This window comes from Lacerta agilis, chromosome 3 (genome assembly GCF_009819535.1).
Source record: "Lacerta agilis isolate rLacAgi1 chromosome 3, rLacAgi1.pri, whole genome shotgun sequence".
Lineage (NCBI taxonomy): Eukaryota > Metazoa > Chordata > Lepidosauria > Squamata > Lacertidae > Lacerta > Lacerta agilis.
This window is the reverse complement of record NC_046314.1, coordinates 10,456,929-10,480,974: the sequence shown is the minus strand read 5'-3', so window position 1 is coordinate 10,480,974 and position 24,046 is coordinate 10,456,929. Positions and strand designations below refer to the sequence as shown.

At 43.4% G+C, this 24,046-nt stretch overlaps 1 protein-coding gene across 1 annotated transcript in view; it reads right to left on the bottom strand.

Annotated features, from left to right (window-relative positions):
* Nucleotides 1–23,782, bottom strand: part of CHGB (chromogranin B) — a 68,510-nt gene extending 44,728 nt beyond the window's left edge. The window contains 2 exon segments of the mRNA XM_033142831.1: nt 20,044–20,228; nt 23,645–23,782. Coding sequence (XP_032998722.1) covers nt 20,044–20,218 — 175 coding nt within the window. The 5' untranslated portion in view covers nt 20,219–20,228; nt 23,645–23,782.
* Between the last annotated feature and the right edge of the window lie 264 nt (nt 23,783–24,046).

Genomic DNA, 24,046 nt, shown 5'->3' with positions numbered 1-24,046 from the left:
AAAATCATAGAATCATAGAACTGTAGGGTTGGAAGGGACCCTGAGGATCATCTAGTCCAACCCCCTGCATTGCAGGAATATTCAGCTGTCCCATATGGGTATCAAACCTTGGTGTTATCAGCACCATGCTCTAACCAACTGAGCTTTGCTGAAAAGGAAATCCCCACTCTCTTCCCACTTTTAGAAGGGCTCTGGAAACATTCTTATTCCCTCGAGGTTTCTCAGATGTCTGTTGGTGTGCTTTTAATCTGTGTGTGCATTTGCTGCATAATTTTACATTTATTTTATTGTTGTGCTCTCTCGTTATTTTTAAAGGCAGCTTAAAATGTCTTAAATAAAGCTGGCTTAAAAATGAAATGTTCGGGCTTAGGCTGCAATCTTATACCCACTTAGCTGCGGATAACCCCACTAAACTCAATGGGACTTACTCCTGAGTAGACATGTCTAGAATTCTACAGTCAGCTCTCCCTCCCTTAAATAAAATGTGTTTGGAAAAGTGGGGGGGGGGCTGTGTGGTGCCCATGGGCACCATTGTGCCCACTAGTACCTCCCTCGGCTCAGCCTCTCCTACACTGAACATGTTCCCTTAAATATGTCCACTTATTGAATACCCGCCCTCCCAAATGTTATGAACAGAGGAAAAGTGGGAATCACTTCTCTCTGTGGGCAAGTGAAATAGTATCTGATGTAGGTATCTTTTTCCTGTTTATGGGGGCTGATGAAGCAGGAAGCTATGCCTACACCATTTTGTGGTCTCATCTATTTGCTGATTTGTGAATCACATTCCACACATATTGTCAGGGAACTGTCCCCAATGCAGCGCAAGGTGGTGGAAGGGCTCTCCAGATGCTACAGAGAGCCCTAGTCCCACCTTGAAAGCAGCTCCTCCTCTGGTAGCGAAAGGAGCGGCGAGACGGGAGAGTTCACAGGGGAAAGGGAGTAGAGGCTATGGGGATGCAAGAGAGACCCAGCACTCCCACAGTCCCGAGGGCGATACAGGGGGAATGCAATTTCCGTCACCCCAAAGACGTCATGGGGTGAAGAGAAAGGATGGAAGGCGGGGTTTTCATATACCGAAGCTCTTTTGTTGGGGTCAGAACCGGAAGGGGCCATTCCCGGATTCTGACACCGCTTGATACAGACATGAACTTTTTAGCTCTGCACTGTACATAGTTGCACAATAAAATCTTTAAAGGAGACAGCGGAGTCCTGGCTGCTCATGAGCAACTAACTGAGAACCTTACAGCTATATCCCAAGGTGATTCACAGACATATCCTTAAAATTAGTTAAAGTAATGTTAAAACGAGTACAAATTTATAATTTTAAAACTGTAAAAAATGAACACCTAAGGTGGACACATTTTCATCTAGCTGGAAAAGTATGTCAAAACAAAAATGTCTTCAATGGTTTCCTTAAAGTACTGCTAGGTTGTTTTTTGTTTTGTTTTTTGCTCTTTTGTATGTGGCAGCCATTTTGCACTATGCCACACCCCCATGGCAGTCATTTTGTGCTACTCCATGCCCTGGTGGCAGTCATTTTCTGAGTGGTGCTCACATGATTTTCTCAAAATTCCAGATGAACCTATAGACCCTCAAAAGGTTGGCTAACTCCTTTGAACTCTACTTCCTTCTCTACTTTGGACTCTACTTCCTTCTCCCCCTCTACACACAGAGACTTTTGATCACCTAGGCTAGTCTATATCGCTCTGCGCTCTTAAAAAAACCACACACAAAACACTTTTCACCTGCTTGGTGCATGCTCAGGTGCCAACAGAACAAATGAATGAACAGTAACTTCTATGTTCAAAAATAGCACAAGTGGGAGACAACTCTTCCAATATATTTCAAAACATTATTAAGTTGTTAACTTTCATTCTTATTTTCTGTCTCCCAAGCTGCTAACAGGGCTCTGGGTTGCCCCCCCCCCCCGTCTTCTGAACTGAAGCAAATTAATGCAGTTCTTCTTCTTTTCAAACTATAGTGGATAATAAAGGATGAGAACGTAAAAAATAATTGGACCATAGATACCAATCAGTCCCCAAAATGATAACTTGCTACTAAAGAAAAAAATATGTAAAGCAAAATCAGAAAGAAAAGGAACCAGATAAAAATGTATAGTGTAAGACAATGAAACAAAAACTGAGATTTGTTTATTAGACAATCCTTTTGGGTTTGCATTTTAAACATTTTAAGCATGCTAACTGGCTGGCAGACTCTACTGAAGTAGGTTATATGCACAACATTTTATTAAAATAAGACTGCTCATAAAAAGGACAGATGTAACTATAGGAAGAGGGGCTGAAGACTGATGCCACACGTTTTCCCAGTTATCTTTTTCTCCAACAGCACACATATCACAAAGCTTTATAGTAAGTTAAGGTTCCAGAATCCACACCACAGTTTGTGTGTATTGTGCAGCCACCAAGTAGGATTTGTAGGCCTGTTGCAACCTAAACTTCAGCCATTGTCACAACAGGCTGCTATACTGTAGTTTAAAAAATGGAATGCTCCCGAGTCTGCATGGTGGGTCAGCATCCTGACCTAAGGTGGGTTGCAACAACAGCACTACCACTACGCAAAGATATGGTTTAAAAGGTTAAGAAACAGGCTCCGAAATGCATGTTTGGCTTAAAAGTGTGTCCCAGGTCTGAAAACCATTGAAGGCTATTGCTCTAGATCAGACTTTCCTAACCGGGTGCCCTCAATGTGTTTCCATCACAAATGCTATCATCTCTGACAAATTACCAGGAGATGAGAAACTTCTGGAGGGCACCAGATTGGAGACAGCTCCTGGTCCACCCACAGCTGAAGAACTGCGGTGATGACAAGGACAAGGAGCAAGATCCTGCTCCCCCTTTGCACATTTGACTTACAGAGCTTCCAACTGGGTGAAAGTGATGAGGCTGAAGCTGGTTATTATCTCTCAACACCGTATTGCTGTCTCCTAGTTCCTTACTCAAAACAAGAGTTGCATGAGCAGCCTGAATAAGGAACTGATGTCTATGTGCTTCTGCGTCCCCAAAATAAGTTGTGGGCTGCGCCATATCATACATCTCCATGACTGGCTGGGAACAAGAAAAATGAACTGAGAGCTAGTCACCTGTTTCAACCTTGGGTGAAAGGGGCTACCTGAATTCTTTTGGCTTAAATCCCCTGTATTCTGTAGTTACCACAGTTTATGGTGTCAAACTATTTTCATGGACTAATATTTTTTTAACAGAAAGGGGTTGTGGGAGGTATGTGTGCACTTTGCTCTGTTGAAGGCGTGAAAACAGTCAAATGTCTTCAAAGATAGCTTCTTGAATAATGAAAAGGATTTGACATGCTTAAATGAAGCCATAGGGATGAAAACCACTTATCCTGAACGCTCAGAGCCAATTAAATTGACAAGATACAAGGGAGGAGACTCTAATAAGCTTCCCCACAATGTTCTTCTTAGTCCACAGGTCCAAAAAATGGCACCATTGGGACTATCTTGAAGGATTAAAAATGGTAGCCTGTTTTTGACCCCTAGTAAAATTAGCAGTCGTCATTGCTAATCATAATGAGTAGTTTTATCTGGGAAAAACACATTCACTGTGTGTGTGGTAAAAGAAAGTACAAAATAGAAATACTCAATGGGAGCTATACACTTGACACTTTTTGCCCAATCAGAGCCCAGCTCGACTAGAAAAGAACCACAAGATACTGAAATGTGCCTATCCTTTTAAAGAGTGGGCTCAGCCTACCAAGCTATTATAATCTCGCCGTCTATGTATTTAACCTTTTATTTGTACTTGGTTAAAAAAACAATAGACACAACAAGTAACTCTGAACATTATAACAGTTAACCAAATGACTGCACTATAGGACCAAGTGACCAGTTACACTAGCACAACAACTTTTACCTGCACAATGTAACCTCCTCATCCATCCCTCCCCTGTGCGCCCCTTAAACCTGCTACAGGGGTTCCCCTAACCAACTGCAGCAGACTTAAGGTGTGTGGGGCTCACACAGGGAGAGGAGAGGGCAAGGAAGTTACACTGTGCAGGTAAACATCATTGTGCTTGTGTAAATGTTTAGTTGGATACCAATCAGTGTGTATGTGTGTGTGTTGATCACGCACGAAACACACACCATTATTACAGCAACTCCACAATGCCTCCAATTTGTTTACCTTTTGGCATGTATTTGTAATGCAGACCAAAGGACCATGAGCATCACTAGTTTTTTCTGTGAAATGGGTAGTGCTCATGACAGCTTGTTCCAAATGTGATTCTGGGCTTGGAAAGGATGGGGAGCCTTGCTTTAAATCTATACTAAGACAAGTTAACAGCCTTTCTTCCACTATAGTGCTTTGAAGAAGGCTGAATACTTGCTAGAAGTTCAAAGGCCCATTTAAAAGTCAGGATTCACACTACAAAGGGACCTTGACAAGATGACAGCTTTACTTATTTTTTATTGCTCTTTATGTCCTTTGTTTTATCGCTTGGGTTTTGTTTGTTTTTTAATCCTTGATTCTGACTTTTATTACTGTATGTTTTATATACATAATATTTTCAGTGTTTGTATTTGCAAACGTGACATGTTGCATTATCTTTGACCTGGCCATTATAGAAGATAGGCTACAGCAGAGCTTTCTAAACCTTTCATGTTGGTGACACACTTTTTAGACATGCAGCATTCTGTGACACAGTAATTCAGTTTTACTAGCAAACCGGAGGTTAAACTAACCCCTTTCCAGCCACGGGAGGAGCACAGGGAGGGTTGTCACGACACATCTACACACTGCTGCCGACACACTAACCTGTTGTGACACACAATTTGGAAAGCTCTGGGCTAGAGTATGTGTAAAGTCAGTATATGTAGCAGTTGAAAGTACAAAGCATGATTTACACAGGCCCATCAAGTCTGAATTGTTTGTGTTTATCTAAAGTTCTGCCATAAATAGAAAAGGATATAAAAAAGAATGATCTTGTTCCCTTCTGATGAAAGCCAAAGGAAGTGGATCCAGGATGCAGAGTTTTTGAGAAGCCAACACTGGCACCTCTTTCAGAACAAAGGCTTCCATGTCTCATGGAAATGAGAATTTTCCCAATTCTTCAAAAGAGGCATTCCAGGGGATGAATAATCTACACAGTACTTTGTAAATCAGGAAATCCACTTGACACCTTCTTGAAATGTCTTGCGCAGAATGCTGACAATAAGGAGTCTTTAAAAGGGTGGATGGCTTTATCAATCAGCAGACTGCCTGCCAGTCTAAAGTGCCTACATGAAATTCACCCTAGTCAAAAAGGTACCAATTAATAACTGAACAAGCTTCATTTCCATAACTATCTTTCATACAGCATATTTACAATCCCATCTGTCACAATTATAAACTGGTAAAAGAGCACAGTTTATGAACAGTTGCTTCTGTGAATGAATAAAAAGTTATTTAGCAGGGGAAACAAGGTGGGGCTTACTCCCAGTGGACACATTAACAACCTAATCAGCACCACAGTATAAAATAGAGAATTTATGGCCTAGTCTCTGCTTCCATATTAACCACAGGGACATGTCAGAAACCCTCCATCACTTTCTGAACTCTGCTTTTGGATTGCCTTCACTAGAACTAGAGTGAGATGGGCCAGTCCTAATATTAGGCAGTGAGCGGCTGCCTCAGGTGGTAGATGCTGGGGAGCAGGGAAAAGGGGGGCAAGAATGAGTACTGCCCTTGTTGCACACAAGGAGCAAACTGGAACACCAAACCACTGCCCATGACCACACACCAATGAGCCAATGAGATTTTGTATCGCAGTGAGGTATCTCTCCTCCTGTAGATCAGGCAGAGCTATCACTAGCCAGAAGCTGACCCAGGAGTTCTGTAGTGTAAAGTGGCTTGCCTTCTTTCCTTTGGGGTTCTGTAGCCTCCTAATCTTAAAATGGCATATTAACAGTAAGCAGGGGTCATACAAAAAGGTGGGAGAGAAAGGATCATCCAAACTGACCCTCAACGTGGCTGGCTAGATGATTAAACCAGAGCAATCCTAGTTCACAAGGGAGGGTGATGGGTGCAGTGTAGGGAAGAAGAGCTGTTTCCTGCTGCTTCAGCAGCGCCTCGGGTGAAATATAGGAACCAGAGCTCCCTGCCTTTCTGTGAAAACTATGCAACTGCATCTCTCTACTAATGTGAAAAACAGCCACTGCAAAAACATGTTTCTCTCTCACCTCCACCCCACCTCATGACCACTCAACAAAATAGAGAAGACTAGTGTGTTTTCCAACATTAACAGCCTAGGGATAGGAAAGGAGGTGATTGAAAGAAATTGCATTACAGAGGCAGGTAAATTATATTAGTCAGAGCAGGCTACCCAGCAAGAAACACTTTAGGCAGTGATAAACATCAAGGCATATTAAATTGTCCTTTAAAAAACCAGGTCATTTGTAATTGTTAAAACAAACAAAGAAAAAGAGTGCAGAGCTTTTAATTGCTTTTGCCACAGATGCCAAGCAAACCCACCTTATCAGGCTTATCTTTAAGAGAGGTAATTAGTTTCCAGCACATGTACCTGTGTAAGCAACATCGTGACACTGTCTCCCCCCCAAAAAAATATTTAATATACCCTTGTTTTAATAAAGACCATCTGCACAATGGTAGATGCATCAAAAATTACAGATCCCCAGACAAGCCCTGCTCAGGCAGAATGCTAAATTTAATTAAACTTTCCGTATCAGTTGAGATTTATTTTTGTAAGGAAGGATGGCTCGCTGCTGCTGCGTATCCCACACAGTTACACATCGCTAGTTGTTCCTTTTTCTCCCTTTTTCTTTAATAAAAGTTCTCTATCTGGAAACATTTTCATTTCCTCTTCCTCACACGGTTTGGGCATAAAATATTAAGGGAAACAGATGAACAGATTCCTGTTCCCCAAAGTGAAAGGGATCAAATTAAGTAGGCATTTGCATGGTGAGAAGCTGCATAAAATATTCACAAGTTTCTAGTATGCTTGGAGGGTAGGTTCACATGACCCCATTTTTTATTTACTTATTTATTTATTACATTTATACACCACCTTTCCTCCAAGGAGCTGAAGGTGGCTACATGGTTCTCTCCCTCCCTGTTTAATTCTCACAACAATGCTTTGGTAGGTCAGGTTGTGAGAGACTGCAACCAGCCAAAGGTCACCCAACAAGTTTTCCCATGCAACAACAGCTTCACCATGTGCCTGGTTATTTGCATATTTTCAGGTCCTGTCAGCTGTGGCATCCTTCGAAACAAAGTCTGATCGGGTACTTGCTTTCAGTGCAAAAACTACTGCATAGCTGTCATGACTGCGGGAGCCCAGCAGTGAACAATAAATGGAGGCTGCAATGCCACCAGCTGAGCAGCCAGATCAGGTTCCTGGCTGTGAGCCTGATGTTGCTGACCAGGGACCCACTGAAGGTAGGAAGCTGCTGGGACTGATCCCAGAATTCCATGGCCCATAGAGCCAGAACAAAGACTCCCACAGGATCCTTCCTGTGGACCCAAGGCCTCCCATAACAAGCTCACCAGTCTAAATGTCACAGACTAGGTGGAAGGTCACCAACAAGATCAAGGGAGGTAATAGTACCACTATATTCTGCTCTGGTCAGACCTCACCTGGAATAATACTGTGTCCAGTTCTGGGCACCACAGTTCAAGATGGATACTGACAAGCTGGAACGTGTCCAGAAGAGGGCAACCAAAATGGTCAAAGGCCTGGAAACAATGCCTTATGAGGAATGGCTTAGGGAGCTGGGTATGTTTAGCCTGGAGAAGAGAAGGTTAAGGGGTGATATGATAGCCATGTTCAAATATATAAAAGGATGTCATATGGAGGAGGGTGAAAGGTTGTTTTCTGCTGCTCCAGAGAAGCGGACATGGGGCAATGGATTCAAACTACAAGAAAGAAGATTCCACCTAAACATTAGGAAGAACTTCCTGACAGTAAGAGCTGTTCGGCAGTGGAATTTGCTACCAAGGAGTGTGGTGGAGTCACCTTCTTTGGAGGTCTTTAAGCAGAGGCTTGACAGCCATCTGTCAGGAATGCTTTGATGGTGTTTCCTGCTTGGCGGAGGGTTGGACTGTATGGCCCTTGTGGTCTCTTCCAACTCTATGATTCTATGATTCTATGAACAACAGCAGAAGTGTGAATCTTCAGGCCAGGCAACTGGCCCTTAAAGAATCTGTAGCTCTCCAACAAAGTGGCCAGATGCAGTGCCCTCCAAAAGTTGATAGACTACAATTCCCAGCAACTCCAGTCAGCAAAACCAACGGTGAGGGAGAATGGGAGCTGAACTCTGACAACACACTGGAGGGCACCATGTTGGCTACCCTTGGGGTAGAGCACAGAAGCAGTGGACTGAAGAAAGACGTAGTTCACTTTCAACCCTTGTTGGAGCAAGTTGCTCAATAGGAGCTCTCCGTGGTGCTGTGACAACCAAACAGCCTCATCCTGCAGGCACAGAACCAGAACAGGATAACTACAAGGCCGGGGAGGGGAAGAATAGCAGGGCCAGCCAAAAGCATCTTGCTGCCTGAGAAGACAAAGGACAAGATGGTAGCTGTCCCCATTCCATCTACAAAAGCTGACCAGGTCTGTGTCCTCCAGTGCACAAGAGGGCAGCAGCCTAACTTAGATGTTGCTGAGCAGACAAAATGGCACAAAGAGCTCTCTATCTGCTCCCCACCCCTCAGCATCTGCCACCTGAGGCTGCTGCCTCAATCTGCCTCATGGTAGGGCCGGTCCTGGAGAGGAGTGAATAAATGGAGTCACAGCCCTAGGAATTGTTATGACATGATACTCTCCCGGAAATAGCAGCAAGGGTTCAAAGCAGAGCATGGGAAGAAAGGGGCTGGACTAGTGTTTTTCTTCAACCTTTGCAGCAATGATATATTTTAACTTTTTATATACACCAAAAATATCTTTTAATTAAGCTGAGACCAGGAGAATTATTATTAAACCAAAAAGCAATCCAGTTTAGTATACTAAAAAACCCAAAGTGGTGCTTTCTTAACTGCATGGATGTGGGAGCGTTGTAATTGTGCCTTCCTCCAGTCTCACACTTCAATTGAAAGTAGCATTTAATTTTGCGAAAATTACTGCTGAAGAGAACAGCAGCAACAAAGACACACCACATACCTTTTGAACACTGGAGTCACTGCCAATACAGAACCTGAGCAATCATGTACCAATACTGCAACCGTAAAGGCTGAGGAATGTTATGCCTTGCAGTGGAATCTCAGGGCCTGTTTAAGCTCCCTCTGCTCTGACTTTGCAGTCACCCGCGCAAACAAGGTCTCTTGTAGGATAATCCAGCAAGCTGGTTGCACTCAACCACTATGGAGCATCATAAGAAAAGATCAACAAGGCAATACAAAGGTAGAAAATAACTCTAATAAGTCCAGTGCATTTCAACTTCTTGTTACAAATGTCTGAATGGATCCACATAGCATCTGCTGTTCACTCAAATTCCCCCAAACACCCTCTCCCTCCTCCTAAAGAGGAGCAAAATCTTTGGGCAGAAAAGCAACAGGAGCTGTTCCAAGTATTTCCTAATATATTGCAGTCTAGCAAATGAATACTCTTTGTAATGAAGATTGTAATATAAAACGTCCAAACTCAAAATACAAAAGCAAAGAGATGGGAAGAGGATTAGCAATACCAGCCTTTGTTACCCTGGTGCCCTCCACGTGTTTTGAATTACAAATCCCATCAGATTCCCACTCACCCAACATAACCATGATCCCATTAGCCCCATCAGACAGTTGTACTGGCTGAAGCTGATGGGAATTGTAATCCAAAACATCTGATGGGCACCAGATTGGCGAAGGCTGAACTACGTGTAGCTCAAAGTTCCCTCCACATAAATGACTGGTAATGATTAAGAACTCCAAGCACAGACAAATCTACAAGATAATGATATAGCATGAAAACTGAGAAGGAAAACATGTCCTTCAGAACCAGATTTGAAAAGACTGAAATCATGGACACGAGAAATCCAAGGAGATGTGACAGTACATGTTAGCCAGTGGGTGAAGAACACTAATTGTTAAATTCTTCTCAACTTGCCAACCCAGCAGGCAAGAGAAGCAGACCTTGCGCAGCTCCGTTTTTTGGCAGGTGCAAAATCTAAGAGCTTGAAATGTTCCCTTGAGGAACAGAGATCAGAGCAGCATTTCAAAATAAACACTCAGAAAATGATTCCTTACTTGAGAAGGCAACAGTCAGGCAAAAGGGAAAATGAAGTAAGCCTTCTACAAGGCACAGATTGTTCTGCTCTTGACCCCACTGAATTTTTAAGCTCCAGGTACACAACGCCAAGCAGGGTAAGCCAGAGTTCTGTTCGGTTAGAAAAGTAAACAGGATTGCAGAATATTTTACGGCCCTCAGATAATCTGCACTTCATTTATTTAAGAGTATCAACAGTTTCTCACCTCCCAGATGGGTAACCTTAAGAACTAACTCAGAAGCCAGAAAATTATTTCCATCTAGAAGATGAACTAAGGTAGCAGGGAAATATGTCTGTTTCTTGCATCTTCAAAACACTCACACTGTGTTTGTAGCTGGGACATGAATGTGAACACCTCTGACAGCTAGACTCCTGGGAGCTCTGTGCCTGCTGAATATATTTTGAGTGTCAGCTACCTTTGTGTGTAAACCCTGCGGTGGGATCCAGAGGCCTTCTCTGTTTCCACTGGCATCTGGAAGGACTTAGGAAGCCACCTACCAAATACCACACTTGGACCACACTGTTGGAGCTAGGCTTGTGTGGCCTGTGGCTGTGTTGGATTGGCCTTGGGAAAACAGCACCCCCTTCACATTTAAAATATCTTCCCCATACACGAGGAAACTGTAGACCAGGATAGCCAACATGGTGCCCTCCTGTTGTTGTTGGGAGTGTGTCAGGGGTGCTCACCAGCCAAAGGAGCACACATGACAGATAGAGAATTCTTCATTGTCAAAGTGGACACTTACAGTCATTTCTACAGCTCCAAATACTCACAAAAACCAGTCTAGTATCTATTCCCAGGTCTGCACTCTATGAAGCAGTTGCAACAACAAGGGGTCACTCCCCACTTCACCAGTTTCTGTACCTTCTCCCGGTGAGCTGTGCACACACAGCCAGAGACTATACCTGCGTGGAAGCTTCCTTTGCTCTTTCCTCTTCAACTCCCTTTGATTCTGCGAGACAGTGGTGCAGGGAGAGCCTTTCTGTTGCTCGACATGCTTCTTCTTCCTTTTCCACACCCATGCTATGTTCCACCCTCCAGCTCAGCTTTCCCTGTCTCCGGCTCTTGCCTCCTTGCTGGTTGAGTTCTCCACAAATCACTGGCCCCCTCTCCTGAGTCCGACTCCAGCCCCGCTTCACTCTGTGCACACTTGTCAGCATGCTGCTAGTCCCTGACAGACTGTAACACTTATCAGCTTCAGCAAACACAGCCAGGGATGATGGGATTTGTTGGTCTAGAGCAGCCTTTCTCGGCCTAGGATTCCTATATGTTGTTGGACTACCACTCCCATCATCCCTGACTGCTGCATCTGCTGGCTATGGATGATGGGAGCTGTAGTTCAACAACATTTAGGGACCCAAGGTTGAGAAAGGCTGATGGAGCTAGAGTAAGGCCCTGTGTTGACTACTCTTACTCAACTTTCATCATCCCTGAACACTGGTCATACTTGCTGGGGTTGAGTTACAGTGCATCATCTGATGGGTCCCTCTGTTAACTATCTCTCTAGATTGCATGCACGGGACATGCAGGAGGGTCTTAGGACCTGTAGAGAGTCGACACAATGCAAATTCTGCACCAACACATCCCCACTCTACTGCTATCACATTATAATGATTAAAGGGTGCCTCCTAGGCTGTTTATGTACTTCTGCGTGGTCCTCTTACTAATTCAACCACAGTACAAACTCTAGAGTAATACAGCCTTACAGCTACTGTACAGCAACTGTTCTATTGGGGTTTTAACTCGCTGAAACCTGAAACAGCAAATCATCATGCAGCAGTGCTGCTCATTTTTCATGAAGCCTTCAAGACAATCGATCTGCGACAGGTTATATGCATCGCAGGCACAGCATCTTTATTCAGAAAATAAATCTGGCATCTTTGTGTGAGCTGACAACTGAATATCCAATGCCAAAATCAAGCAGCATCAACAAAGCAGCATAGCTTCATGCTATGTTTACATCTGACACCTAAGAAGTGTTTTCACCTCTCCTGGGCTCAGAAAGGAGGAAATGTTTGGTCCCATAACAGGGAGGAGAAAACACTTTGAACACCACCAGAATAAATGTACTAGCAGCTGCCTCACCTCTGGAATATGCCTAGTTATCATAGAGGTGATAAACCAAATCTGGGCTGCACTATTTCAGATTGCACACAAGACTGAATGCCCCTCCAAATTGAAAGTTCCCTCCACAGAGAAAAATAGCTTGTGAAGTAAGGTTCTCATCTAGCCTTCTTCCTGACATGCTAGTTTTGCATGGTGGGGGAATGACATCTTTTTTAATGATGTATGTTCAGTTACATGTGCCCCTGCTTGCAAGTAATGCAGCCAGACCCATGTTGACCACCTCAGCGACATCAGTTCATACGCATGACGGGCGGTATAAAGGTAAAGGTACCCCTGACCGTTAGGTCCAGTCACGGATGACTCGGGGGTTGCAGCGCTCATCTCGCTTTACTGGCCAAGAGAGCAGGTGTTTGTCCCCAGACAGCTTCCGGGTCATGTGGCGAGCATGACTAAGCCGCTTCTGGCGAACCAGAGCAGTGCACGTAAACGCCGTTTACCTTCCCGCCGGAGCGGTACCTATTTATCTACTTGCACTTTGATGTGCTTTCGAACTGCTAGGTTGGCAGGAGCAGGGAACAAGCAATGGGAGCTCACCCAGTTGTGGGGATTCGAACCACCGACCTTCTGATCGGCAAGCCCAAGGCTCAGTGGTTTAGACCACAGCACCACCCACGTCCCCGACGGGCGGTATACAAATTTAATAAATAAAACAATAAATAATTATTAGAGTCAATGAGCAACATGCTGGTGCAGACTGGTCAAATGCACCTGCCCCTCTGAACTAGCAAGTCCCCCCACACCATCACTGTCAATCATCTTGACCTCCCTCTAACATGCAAGCACAGCAACCACCTGCCTGTCCGCAGGGAATCTGATCAAAACAATCCGATCAAAATGAGGCCAATCTTTAATTAACAGAAGTAGTACATACATAAGCTGCCTTTTACTGAATTTGCTGATTCCTTCTAATAAGAAAGGTTCTTAGGGTGCCCAAAGCCCCATGTTTAAAATGAAACACTCTACTTACTCCTGTTTTGGCAATAAGTGTATCGGAACAGGATGGAGAATTTCAGAATAGTGTCAAGAGAATGGGTGACAAAAGGTATTGAGAGCTATGTTCACTAGATGCATCTTAAGGTGCAAGGAGGTCTTGAACCAGGAGTCTTGCCAACCTGGCTCCAGCAGCTAACCTCCTGTGCCACTAGGTAGAATCTCTGCTGAAAGAACAGCAGACTGAACTCTACTGTCCAGAAATGCCATCTGGGTACATAATCAATGCTGCCACCTGACTTAGCACCCAGTCATATGACTCAAGAGAACCCGGTCCTATAAAGCCGCACCTGCAAGGCCTGCTCTTCAGTCTGAGCAACTTATATCCCAGCAGGAGAGCCCTTCCAGACCACTTTCTCTCTACCCTGCCACGTGCTCTGCTTCTAGACAAATGCATTAAGTCATGACTGGCTCCCAGTGATGGGAGTGAGCACTGATCCAAACATCATTTCTTAACCTATTGTGGGAAAGCAATCTCCAGCAGCCCTGACAAATATTTCTAAATTCTAAATTTATTTTTGAAGGGCCAGAAAACTTACTTTTTCAGTCAAGAGTCAGAGGAATTCAAATTCCTAGTGATGCTCATTAACAGCTACATATTTGAGAAATGTGTTGTTGCAAATGCATGTCTAATGAGACTTTAGTGTGTGCTTCTACACATGAACCACTTTGAGGTTGTTGGGTGGTTGTTGTTCTTACAATCAAGCGGTTTATAAACTTGACGAAAGAAATAAGTGTGGCGAACCTGTGACTCTCCCAGATGTAACTCCCATCATCCTCTGCTAGAATGGCCAAAGGTCAGAGATGATGAGAGCTGTAGTCCTGCAACATTTGGAGGACCACAGAGTCTCTACCCATGTCTATGCAATAGTTGAAAAGAGTGCCATTTCATTTATGGTATTTTGTTTACTGTGACACTTGTTAATGGGGGGTTTGGGGAGGGGGTAGACCTACTTCATTAGATGCATGTGCACTTATCCTTTTTTAAAAATATGCATTTCAATCAAAGTATCTGGGTTTTAACTACCCTACAAGGTTACCAACAGTAAATGAGAGGATTCATGTATGTCTAGTTAGACTGAAAAATACCAATACTGTATATCCTCTCTCAGTCCTCAGAAAAAGGCCAACATATCATTAGCAGGGGGCAAAAGATAGCAAGAGCATGACATCCATGCACGACCCTTGCAACCCATACTACCTGCTAGGCTTTGGATTTATTTTGCTTTGGAAATGTTACAATAAAGCATACGGCTTCTGCTGCAACAGAATGACATTTGACATGGGCTTAGCTTTATAGATTGGAATTTAATTTCCTGTTTTGCTTCTCTGCTCTCTGTATTTCCACTCTTGCCCACAGCAATATATAAAGTTCAGTCCTCCTGAAGGATAAGATACCGCGCTTGGGAAAGGAACCAACACAGGTATCAGTGAGATTTCCTCCCCAGCAAGAACATCCTGTGTTCATCTTCAGATTCTAATCTTGTGAACTAAACTATGGTGCTTCTTTTAAATTCCAGCTCAAATTAGATCCCAAGGGTGGCAGTGGGGTGTGTGTGTGTGTGGAGAGAGCAACCTAGAATGTCTACGGCTTAAGAAAGACATTTTCTAACTGTCTCAAAAGCACTCTCGAGAAAATGAAACCTAAGCTGCCTAACTGTAATTAAGTTTGAAAGTGAATATGGGAAAGGCAAGCAATTTATCTGCTAGCTCTGGTTCTTGTCCTGGGCACAGAGTCAAGGGAGTCAAAGGTAAGTGTCCATCTGTCTACTCTGGCCAGGCTGGTTTATGAATAGGTTTTGCAGCAGTGATAGGTAACAAAACCCACCAAACGAGGCAGCCCCACTCAGGAACGGCATGTCCTGTTTTGCCACTTGAAGTGCTCCCTACTCTGCAAGTACCACAGGAGTCCATGGCCATTTTACACTAAATGATTACAACCCAAAACACCAAGACTTTTCCATTGTAAAGCCTTTTCCAATACAACCTAACTGGTAATGCATGACTTTGTCTTCCAGAAGCAAATATCCTTTCAGGACTGTGGGTTGAAATTAAACAGAAAAAAATGAAATAAAAACTCATGAAGCTGAACCACAATGGGAATGTCTTGCTGCACAAATGGATAAAAGCAAACTTGTGGTGGTGAAGAATTATTTCCCTTACCAATCATGCACACATTACCTTATTTAAGGAACATTTGAATCCCTCACCTTTAAATATATGTCTCAAGGATTGATGTTTTAGTTCCAGCCTATGCTATTCAGCTAGAAATGGCTCCTTTTAGAAGCTGTAGCACTGCAGCTGCCCGCCATGTGGCTCTCATCCTACTCCGCCACGGTAAGATTCTAGTCCTCACTATTGTGGGGTTGACTCTAAACTTTGAGGAATAATGGCGTATAAAGGAGTAAAAGGAAGAAGACCTCATGATACATGAGAGGAAGTTTTAAGACTGCGTGAATGGCGAAAGGGAAATGGAACTGCTGTAGATGTCAGAGAGGCAGCCACAGAATGATCCTGAAGGAAGCTTACGAGACTTGCCTGCCCTTTCCCCACTATTATGATGAACAAGGCTTCCACTTTTTCAAAGACACATCAAGAACTCAAAAGCTGTGATGGTATTAATCTCCATTAATTTTTTAATAAGCCCAATTCACATGTGCATTTTCAAGTGAGCATAGTTTCTCACTTCAGATGTCACACTGGCTGCTCAATATGAGCACTTATGTCTCTATGACCTTGGGATTGAAGAGGGGGAATCCACCCCCTGCCCTGAATGAACTATAATCCCCAGATTTCCATTTTAAAAAGTAAGTATTTTTGTAGAATCTGAGGTATATGAGGTAGCATGTGTAGGCACTCATTTTCGTGTGGGGGAAACTTGACTACTGTCCACCTCTGGTATTTTACTTTACCTCCCACCCTGGGAAAATTCCTATGGAAGCAATGCACAATTCAACAAAGGCTATGTACACATTGCCAGCTTAAAATGCAGCTAAGACATACTTTTTCTTCATTTGGATTGAAGCAACCCTGCTAAAATATCTTTCGGAGTTTGACAGTCAAAAAATGGAAGTCAGAAATTCTATAAACACCAACATTTTGCTAATCCTACTCAGAGGAGACCCATTGAAATTAATGAACCTAAGTCATGTTCATTAACTTCAGTGAGTCTACTCATAGAAGGAATAGCATTGAAAAGGTAAAGGTAAAGGGGCCCCTGACCATCAGGTCCAGTTGCGAAAGACTCTGGGGTTGCGGCGCTCATCTCGCTTTACTGGCTAAGGGAGCAGGCGTACAGCTTCCAGGTCATGTGGCCAGCATGACTATGGTAAGCTGCTTCTGGCGAACCAGAGCAGCGCACAGAAATGCCGTTTACCTTCCCGCCAGAGCGGTACCTATTTATCTACAGTACTTGCACTTTGACGTGCTTTTGAACTGCTAGGTTGGCAGGAGCAGGGACCGAGCAACGGGACCTCACCCCGTCGCAGGGATGCGAACCGCCAATTTTCTGATCGGCAAGCCCTAGGCTCTATGGTTTAGACCACAGCGCCACCCGCGTCCACCCTATAAAGTACCACCCTATAAAGGATAGCAGCTGATTGTCAGGAGTTGCTTAGCACCATGCGTGACACTTTCCAAGCCTCAACTCTCTACGGAACATCTGCATCAGCAAAAACGGGTCACCAGGTAACACCTTGACAAGTGAGCAACCCCCACCCACCTGTCAAAGTTGTCCCACAGAGGATGGAGGATAAGAATTTGGCTAATTCCATTTCCCTATCCCTCATCTGTATTTTTTAAATATAAAGCAAGGGTAGTGTTGCATCTGGAAACCAACAGTTTAGGAAGCATGAGATGCAGAGCAGTACCTTATGATAAGGTATATAAATTGGGTCTTCCCACACCAAAGTCTGAAAAAAATCAGGTTATTGCAAAAACCCTACTTTGACAGCCCTCTAGTGGAAATGGAAGCAGTGACCAGCTCGTGTTTCTCACCAATATAGGCATGGCTCTTTTTTGCTTTACATTTGAAATCAGAAAACTAAATATTACAGAATATTATTTAGGGGGGGAGTGGCACCTAATTTTTAGGGTACTCAGACTGCACTCTTAAACACACTTACTGGGGAGTTGTCCCCCTGAACACAATAGGAGTTACTTTCAAGTAAACCATTAGGCCACAATCCTAGGTACTCTTACTTGGGAATTTGCTTCAGCGGTACATACTTCTGAATAATCAGGCATAGAATTGGGCTGTCAGTTTAGCAAAGAAGACAGTTTAGCAAAGAACACGCAGCAAAACTATGTATTGTTTTAAAACGCACACCACCAATAAAGCTGAAATCATCAGAAATTAAGTTGAACATAAAATATGTTCTTCTCTTTCCTGAATCACCCAAATGGAAAACAGTACAAAAACCTCACAACAGAGATTAACTAATCTGACAATTTAATATCACCTCTTCAAGAAAGGGAAAAATAACTAATACTTTGTTTATTTGCCCTCTGTAGGTTTCTACTGGCTAGTAGTCCTAAAACTATGAGGCAGTTTTATTACAATTCTGACAGGATAGAGCAAAAATCTGACTTATCCTATTATCTCTTGCTGATCGCATCAGCTGGATATTTAAATTACCCTATAGCAAATACCACCTATCCACTCTCAAGGGTCAAACGACACATGATATTTTGTTTTTTAAGTTTTACTTAAACAGTGGGAGCTTGCAGGGAATGGAAATCTAAATTGGAATTAGAGCAGCAAGTGCTGGCAGATAAGGGGTTCATCCTTCTCCCTGCCACTAGTTTCCCCATCTAAATTAGTATGTGGATGGAGCCAGAAACCAGGAGTTGACATGACGTCTACGATATGCAAGCGCAAAAGGAATTTAACTTCTGACAGACGAGGATAGCTTATCCTGGTCTAATGTAAGGTAATAAACAGAACACACACACTCTCACACACCCTTGTGACTCTAAGAGGCAGAGGGCAACTATGCCATTTTAACCGCCTGTGTAAACGTGTCAGAGAGGAAGAACAAATGGCAGATCACAACATGATCTCAGACAGCATCACATGATGCAACGTAGTGAGATGCCAAAGTCTATCTCTGCCCCCGCACTGTAGAAAAGAGAGAAAGCAGAAAACAGAAAGCAGACAGCAGTATACTCAAACTACTCCAAGACCAAATACACCAAATATGCAGCACTGTAACAGGTGTATCTGTCTGTCAAACTGGAGCAGAATACGTTTTAGACCAGTTTAAAAGAAAACACACAGAGAGTATTCCAGAAATGGGCATGGCTTGTGATAGTAATGCTGGCATGACTACAAGGAAGGTGTCATAATCTCCTATGCATAGGATGCCAGATCCCAGTATGACCTTTTCTAGTTACGGCATGTGAGGTTACAGAGCTGGGGCATCTAATGCCCACAACAGTGTATCTTCAGTGTATCTGAGAAAGTGTGCATGCACACGAAAGCTCATACTAATAACAAACTTAGTTGGTCTCTAAGGTGCTACTGGAAGGATTTTTTTATTTTTTATTTTGTTTCGACTACGGCAGACCAACATGGCTACCTACCTGTAACCACAACACAAGAGAGCTGAGTTTGAGGATTTCTGCTTGACAGTATTTTGGTGGGCAAAAATAACATTCACTTCAAGGGAAGTAGGACAGTCTGCCCCCACTATACTTGTGTTTCTGACCATGTGACTGGATTCCACGTGTACTGAGAAATTTCAGAAGGATTTCAGACTAGCCTAGTTGCTTTCTTGTAACTACAACAACAGCCACATAACCCTATTTTGAGATGCTATGTTTCCCTATTAGGAGCTACTAGAAAACCCTTTCTAAGCCCCCAAGCAGGTTCCCCCACCCTCCCACCATGTATCCTTGGTAGGTGTTTGTGACGTGGGGTGTGCTACTACAAATAGAAAGGCCAATTGTTGGTTGACTCCAGAGGGAAGTGGACAACTCCCTATTGGGTGCTCTTCTACTTATACACAGACTGAATGGCTTCAGTCAGGAAGCAGGAAGAGAGTTTCCTTTTTAAAACAAAAACAAAAAACCCCTAAGTTTTGTACCATGGTTTGTACTTCTATTTCCAACCAAAAATTTTCATCTAAAAGCTTATTTTGAAACTGCAGACATGATCTCATTGATTCATATTAATCTCGGTCCCCTGTCCACCAAAACAGTCCTCTGCCCAGGAAGAGAGAACAATTGAATGAGAATAGCACAAGAGATTGCAGTAAGTCACCTTTGCCAGACACGAAGCAGGGAATGAATGACTCAGCAAGGCAAGTCGCCAAATCAACTTGACCCAGAACTTCGTGGCACAAATATAACTTTAAGCCAGCACTGCCGTGTGACAATTCCCCCTATGGGGAAGAGCCGTAGCTCAGTGGCATGGCTGAGAATGACTCCTGTCTCCAACCCTGGAGCACCACTGCCAGTCACTGAAGAAAATGCTAAGATGGACTGATGGTCCAATTTGGTATAAGGCAGCTTCCTATGTTCTTAATTCTGAACTTGAATTAAAAGGTGTCGTGATCCCAACTTTTTGAAAGGCAAGCAAATCATTCATATTCGTGCAAACAGCTGCCTAGTATTAGAGAAATATGTGCCCTTGCTCTACCTGGCTACTCTGTGCAGGGGAAGGGGAGCATAAGTGCCAATGAGAGTAGTATCAGTGATGGTCCTGTACCTGCGTCAACTTCTGTGGATGCCGGAGAAACAAATGTGCCAGCAGGGCTGAGAATATCATCACTTCTCCCAGTTCTGGGATTCAGCAGAAAACTTTCTGCACTTATGGCGCATGGTATGTCCAGCAAGCTGCTTTCTCCAGACTGGCAGCTTGAAGCCGCTTCGCTTCCTTCCATGGCAAGACCACTGAAACAAAGGCAAGAATTGATTTTGCTCTTTAGATTTATTTTGACAGCCCACTTTTTCATTTCAGGATGTTGTGTAGTATTTCACTCCACCCATTAGAAAACAGAAAGGGGGAAATACTCCAAAGCAAGCCTGTTTGCAACAAAGTGACCTAGACATACATACCTGGGTGCAAGCCCCACTGAACTCAGCCGGCCTTCCAGTTTTGAGTAAATGTAGAATGAACTGAAAAGCAGAACCCCGTTTGCAAACTGGGAGATTTATTATGCTGACTATGGGCTTCTTCGCATGGGAACACCACCATGACATATCTTAGCTTGGAATTGTCTTAAGATACAAAGCTGGTGGTTTTCTCTGTTGGGGGAATACTGTGTACGGTACATTCTGGAAACATGCTATAAAGCACTCCCAGTGGTAAGAGGTCCATAGGCAGCACTGAAGTATTTTGTTTCCTTCGAGGGAGGGAGAAGAGTACATTGAAAATGCATATTGCCTTTCTGATATTCAGGGGCTCAGCCGTGCAGCATATAAAGCCACCCACAGTCTCAAAAGCAGTGCTGACATCATAATTAAAGTAGCCAACAAAGGAGGAGCTGACATCATGATGAGCAAGTTGTGCTACACAGGAGAGGCTGAGAGGCAACTCTCCAGTAATGCATTTTAGAGAAACCTCTAAGCCAGGCATGGCCAAACTTTGCCCTCCAGATGTTTTGGGACTACAATTCCCATCATCCCTGACCACTGGTCCTGTTAGCTAGGGATGGTGGGAGTTGTAGTCCCAAAACATGTGGAGGGCCAAGTTTGGCCATGCCTGCTCTAAGCAGACTCAACGGAGGAAAACCAGAAGGGACTACATAACTTGATAAAAGAATTCCAAACAAATGCGCAGGACCAAATCTTTAAAGACACAATCCAGCAGCTTCTATTGGGTAACTTTTATCCTTAGGGAGCATCTCTTCCTGTATGAACCTGCCCAGACCATCAGGTCACCACTGGAGGCCCTTCTCTGAGTGCCTCCTCTGGTAGAAAAATGAAGGGTGACCGGACCAAGAGTTTTTTTCAGTAGAGGTCCACCTAATACTTACACCACTATCTTTTTGCATCCAGGTCAAGAATCTACTCTCAGGCATTGTGATTGTCAACTGGTGGTTTGGGCTTTAAAGCACTATGCACCATTTGTTAAAACGCCCGATTACCCATCAAGTTTATCAGGCACAACCACGATTTGCACAAACTGAGAGCAAAGATCAGAATACGTATGGCAGCTACTCAAAATAATTTCTTTACCTAACTACAAAAAGAAAATAAGGATGAATTATCTGTTCCAAGGGAAATTTTAATGGAGTATGAGCAAATGGAGTAACATCTGGAGGACCACAACTTTTCCAGCCCTGTTCTACATGAAGAGCAATCTCAAAGTAGGAAAAGCCTGCACACTGAAGTATTATGTGCAGCCCTAGTGCAGGCACAACAATCATGCATGGGAATCATACTGCTGACAGTAGGAAGAATGTATCACAAAAAGTGTGAGAGCGCTGCCTCATAGTTTGAATGCTGGGACTGACAGATGGGTACAACTATGCTGCCCTAGCAGAGCCCCTTAGAAGTGTGGGAATCACTGGCCAAAATTTTGTGAAAAAAACTTACACATTGGAAGCAATTTTTCATAACTGTATTATGTCACCCTTGTGTTTGAGAATATACAGACACGAGGTGCTACAATGCCAATGACATTCAACCAGGTCGGAGAAGACGACACCAGAGAGCTCTTTTCCAGCACATTGCTATTGTCAAGCAAGCGAGAACAATTTACACAATTAGCTTAGAGAAAGCATTATGCCTGCATGTGTTTTTGAACTTTCAACTGTGTGGTATGGTGAAAAGTGGTTCCAATATTCCCTGTTAGACCCATTCCACCCCTACAAACAAAAATAATTTTAAATAAATACAGAGAGATCTTTTCTATTGGCTCCAGATATTTATTTATTTTGTGTGTGTGGGTGGGTGTGCTTCTACAGAATGCTGTTGAACTTGCCCTTTGCATCATACTTGCTACTTAACTCCACCGTATCAGTTTTCTGATCAGAACATGATCAGTTTACTTGACCTAGAGAACAGAGGCAAGGTTAATGCTAATAAGAACAGTTTCCATGTTAAGATAACAGGGACAGGGGTGAGGCAGGAAAAGCAAGTTACAGTATTGCCAAGTGAAACTTTGGGTGAAAACTTGGATGCATGAGGTCCCAAGTTCAGTTACCAGATTCTTCACTCAAAAGACTCGACAGCAAGGCTGGGATAGATCTCTGCCTGAGACCCTCTGAAGAGGTGCTGCCATTCAGAGCAGACAATACCAGGCTAGATGTACCAATGGTCACAGTCAGTATAAGGCAGCATGCGCTCATATGATTTCTCAGGTCTGGGAATTATATTAACAGGTTTTTTTGAGAACATAAACTACAGCCATTTCTCAATGGATATTTTGCCCAGTTCTTGTGTTTCATTGAACTAAACTAAATCAGCACAAAAGCATTGTTTAACTGAGCAATGTTTTTGTGCCAATTCAAAAAAAGCCTACTGTGAACAGCAGTAACCAAATCATCATGGTTTAATCTCATTCACTTGCCTTTTCTACTTTTCTAAAAGGAGAGAAGTAGAAAAGTTAAGAGACACATGAATCAGAAGAAGCAGGGGCAGAAAATGGTCACAAAGCTGATCGGGGATTAGTTGCAAAGCAGCTGATTTCGTGGAAATCTAAGCTGGAGCTAACGTTTTTGAAGAGCTCCTCATTTCACTCACACCGAAGTGGCGAAGATTGCTCCGACATTGCAACTGTTCTTTCGGGAAACCTGCCAAAGACAAACAAGCTAGCTGCGTGCTCTGACAACACCTGTCACGCAAACAGCTGCCTTCCAAGAAATCCAGTCATGCTCTTTGGAATGAAATAAACATACGGAGTAAAACTTGACCATCATGGCGCCAGGCACAGCGTGACCTTTCCAAAGCATCTGTGTGCTTCAAGTCCACATATGCCCTAGTGTTTATGAAGTTCAGGACAAAGAAGACCATCAGCTTCAGGAATAAATCAGTGATATATTGCTTTGTGAAGCGGGGGTTTCCACAGTTTTAATCTGCTGATCAGGCCCTGCAGACTCATAGCATTCCCAAGAGTGGAGGAGCAAGGTCAGCTGTTTGTGCTACATGCTTAAAGCATGGACATCTTGTCCTCTATAACAGAAATGGCTAACACATCTGATCAGTCAGCATTCAACCCTACAAAAAAAACGTAACTGCTTTCTGGCTACAAATGCATATATAGTTGAATGGGGCTGGGTCCTCCTCGTAGCTGTTTCTGCCCCCCCCCCCCACAAAGGACATGTATGAAGTAATTAAAATTTGAAGGTTCTATCTAGACTCACCCGTGCCAGGATCACTGGGGACGGATGATCCTTAGTTTCACGAGGCCATGCTATTCTTGTCAGAAAGGAAAGTTCTCTTTTATGGACACCCTTCAATCATGGGCAGCTAAACCTGGAAGACAGCAAACACTTACTGATTGTGTACCCTAAACATCTGAGCTGACAGTAATCAAGACACCCAAACGTTATATGTGTGCATGTATAGCCTCTTCTTGGCACCCATTATATAATTTGTCATAGTCTGAAGACCAAGCACAGAAAAGGACTGCTAAAACAGGAAATTAATATTTCACTGTCATTAGGAGGGCATAAATATGTTCTGCATACTTGGCTGGAGCAAGGAAATTAAAGGGGGTGCAGTTTTCCAAACCCTTGAAAGCCCTGTGACATGGCAAGCTGCAC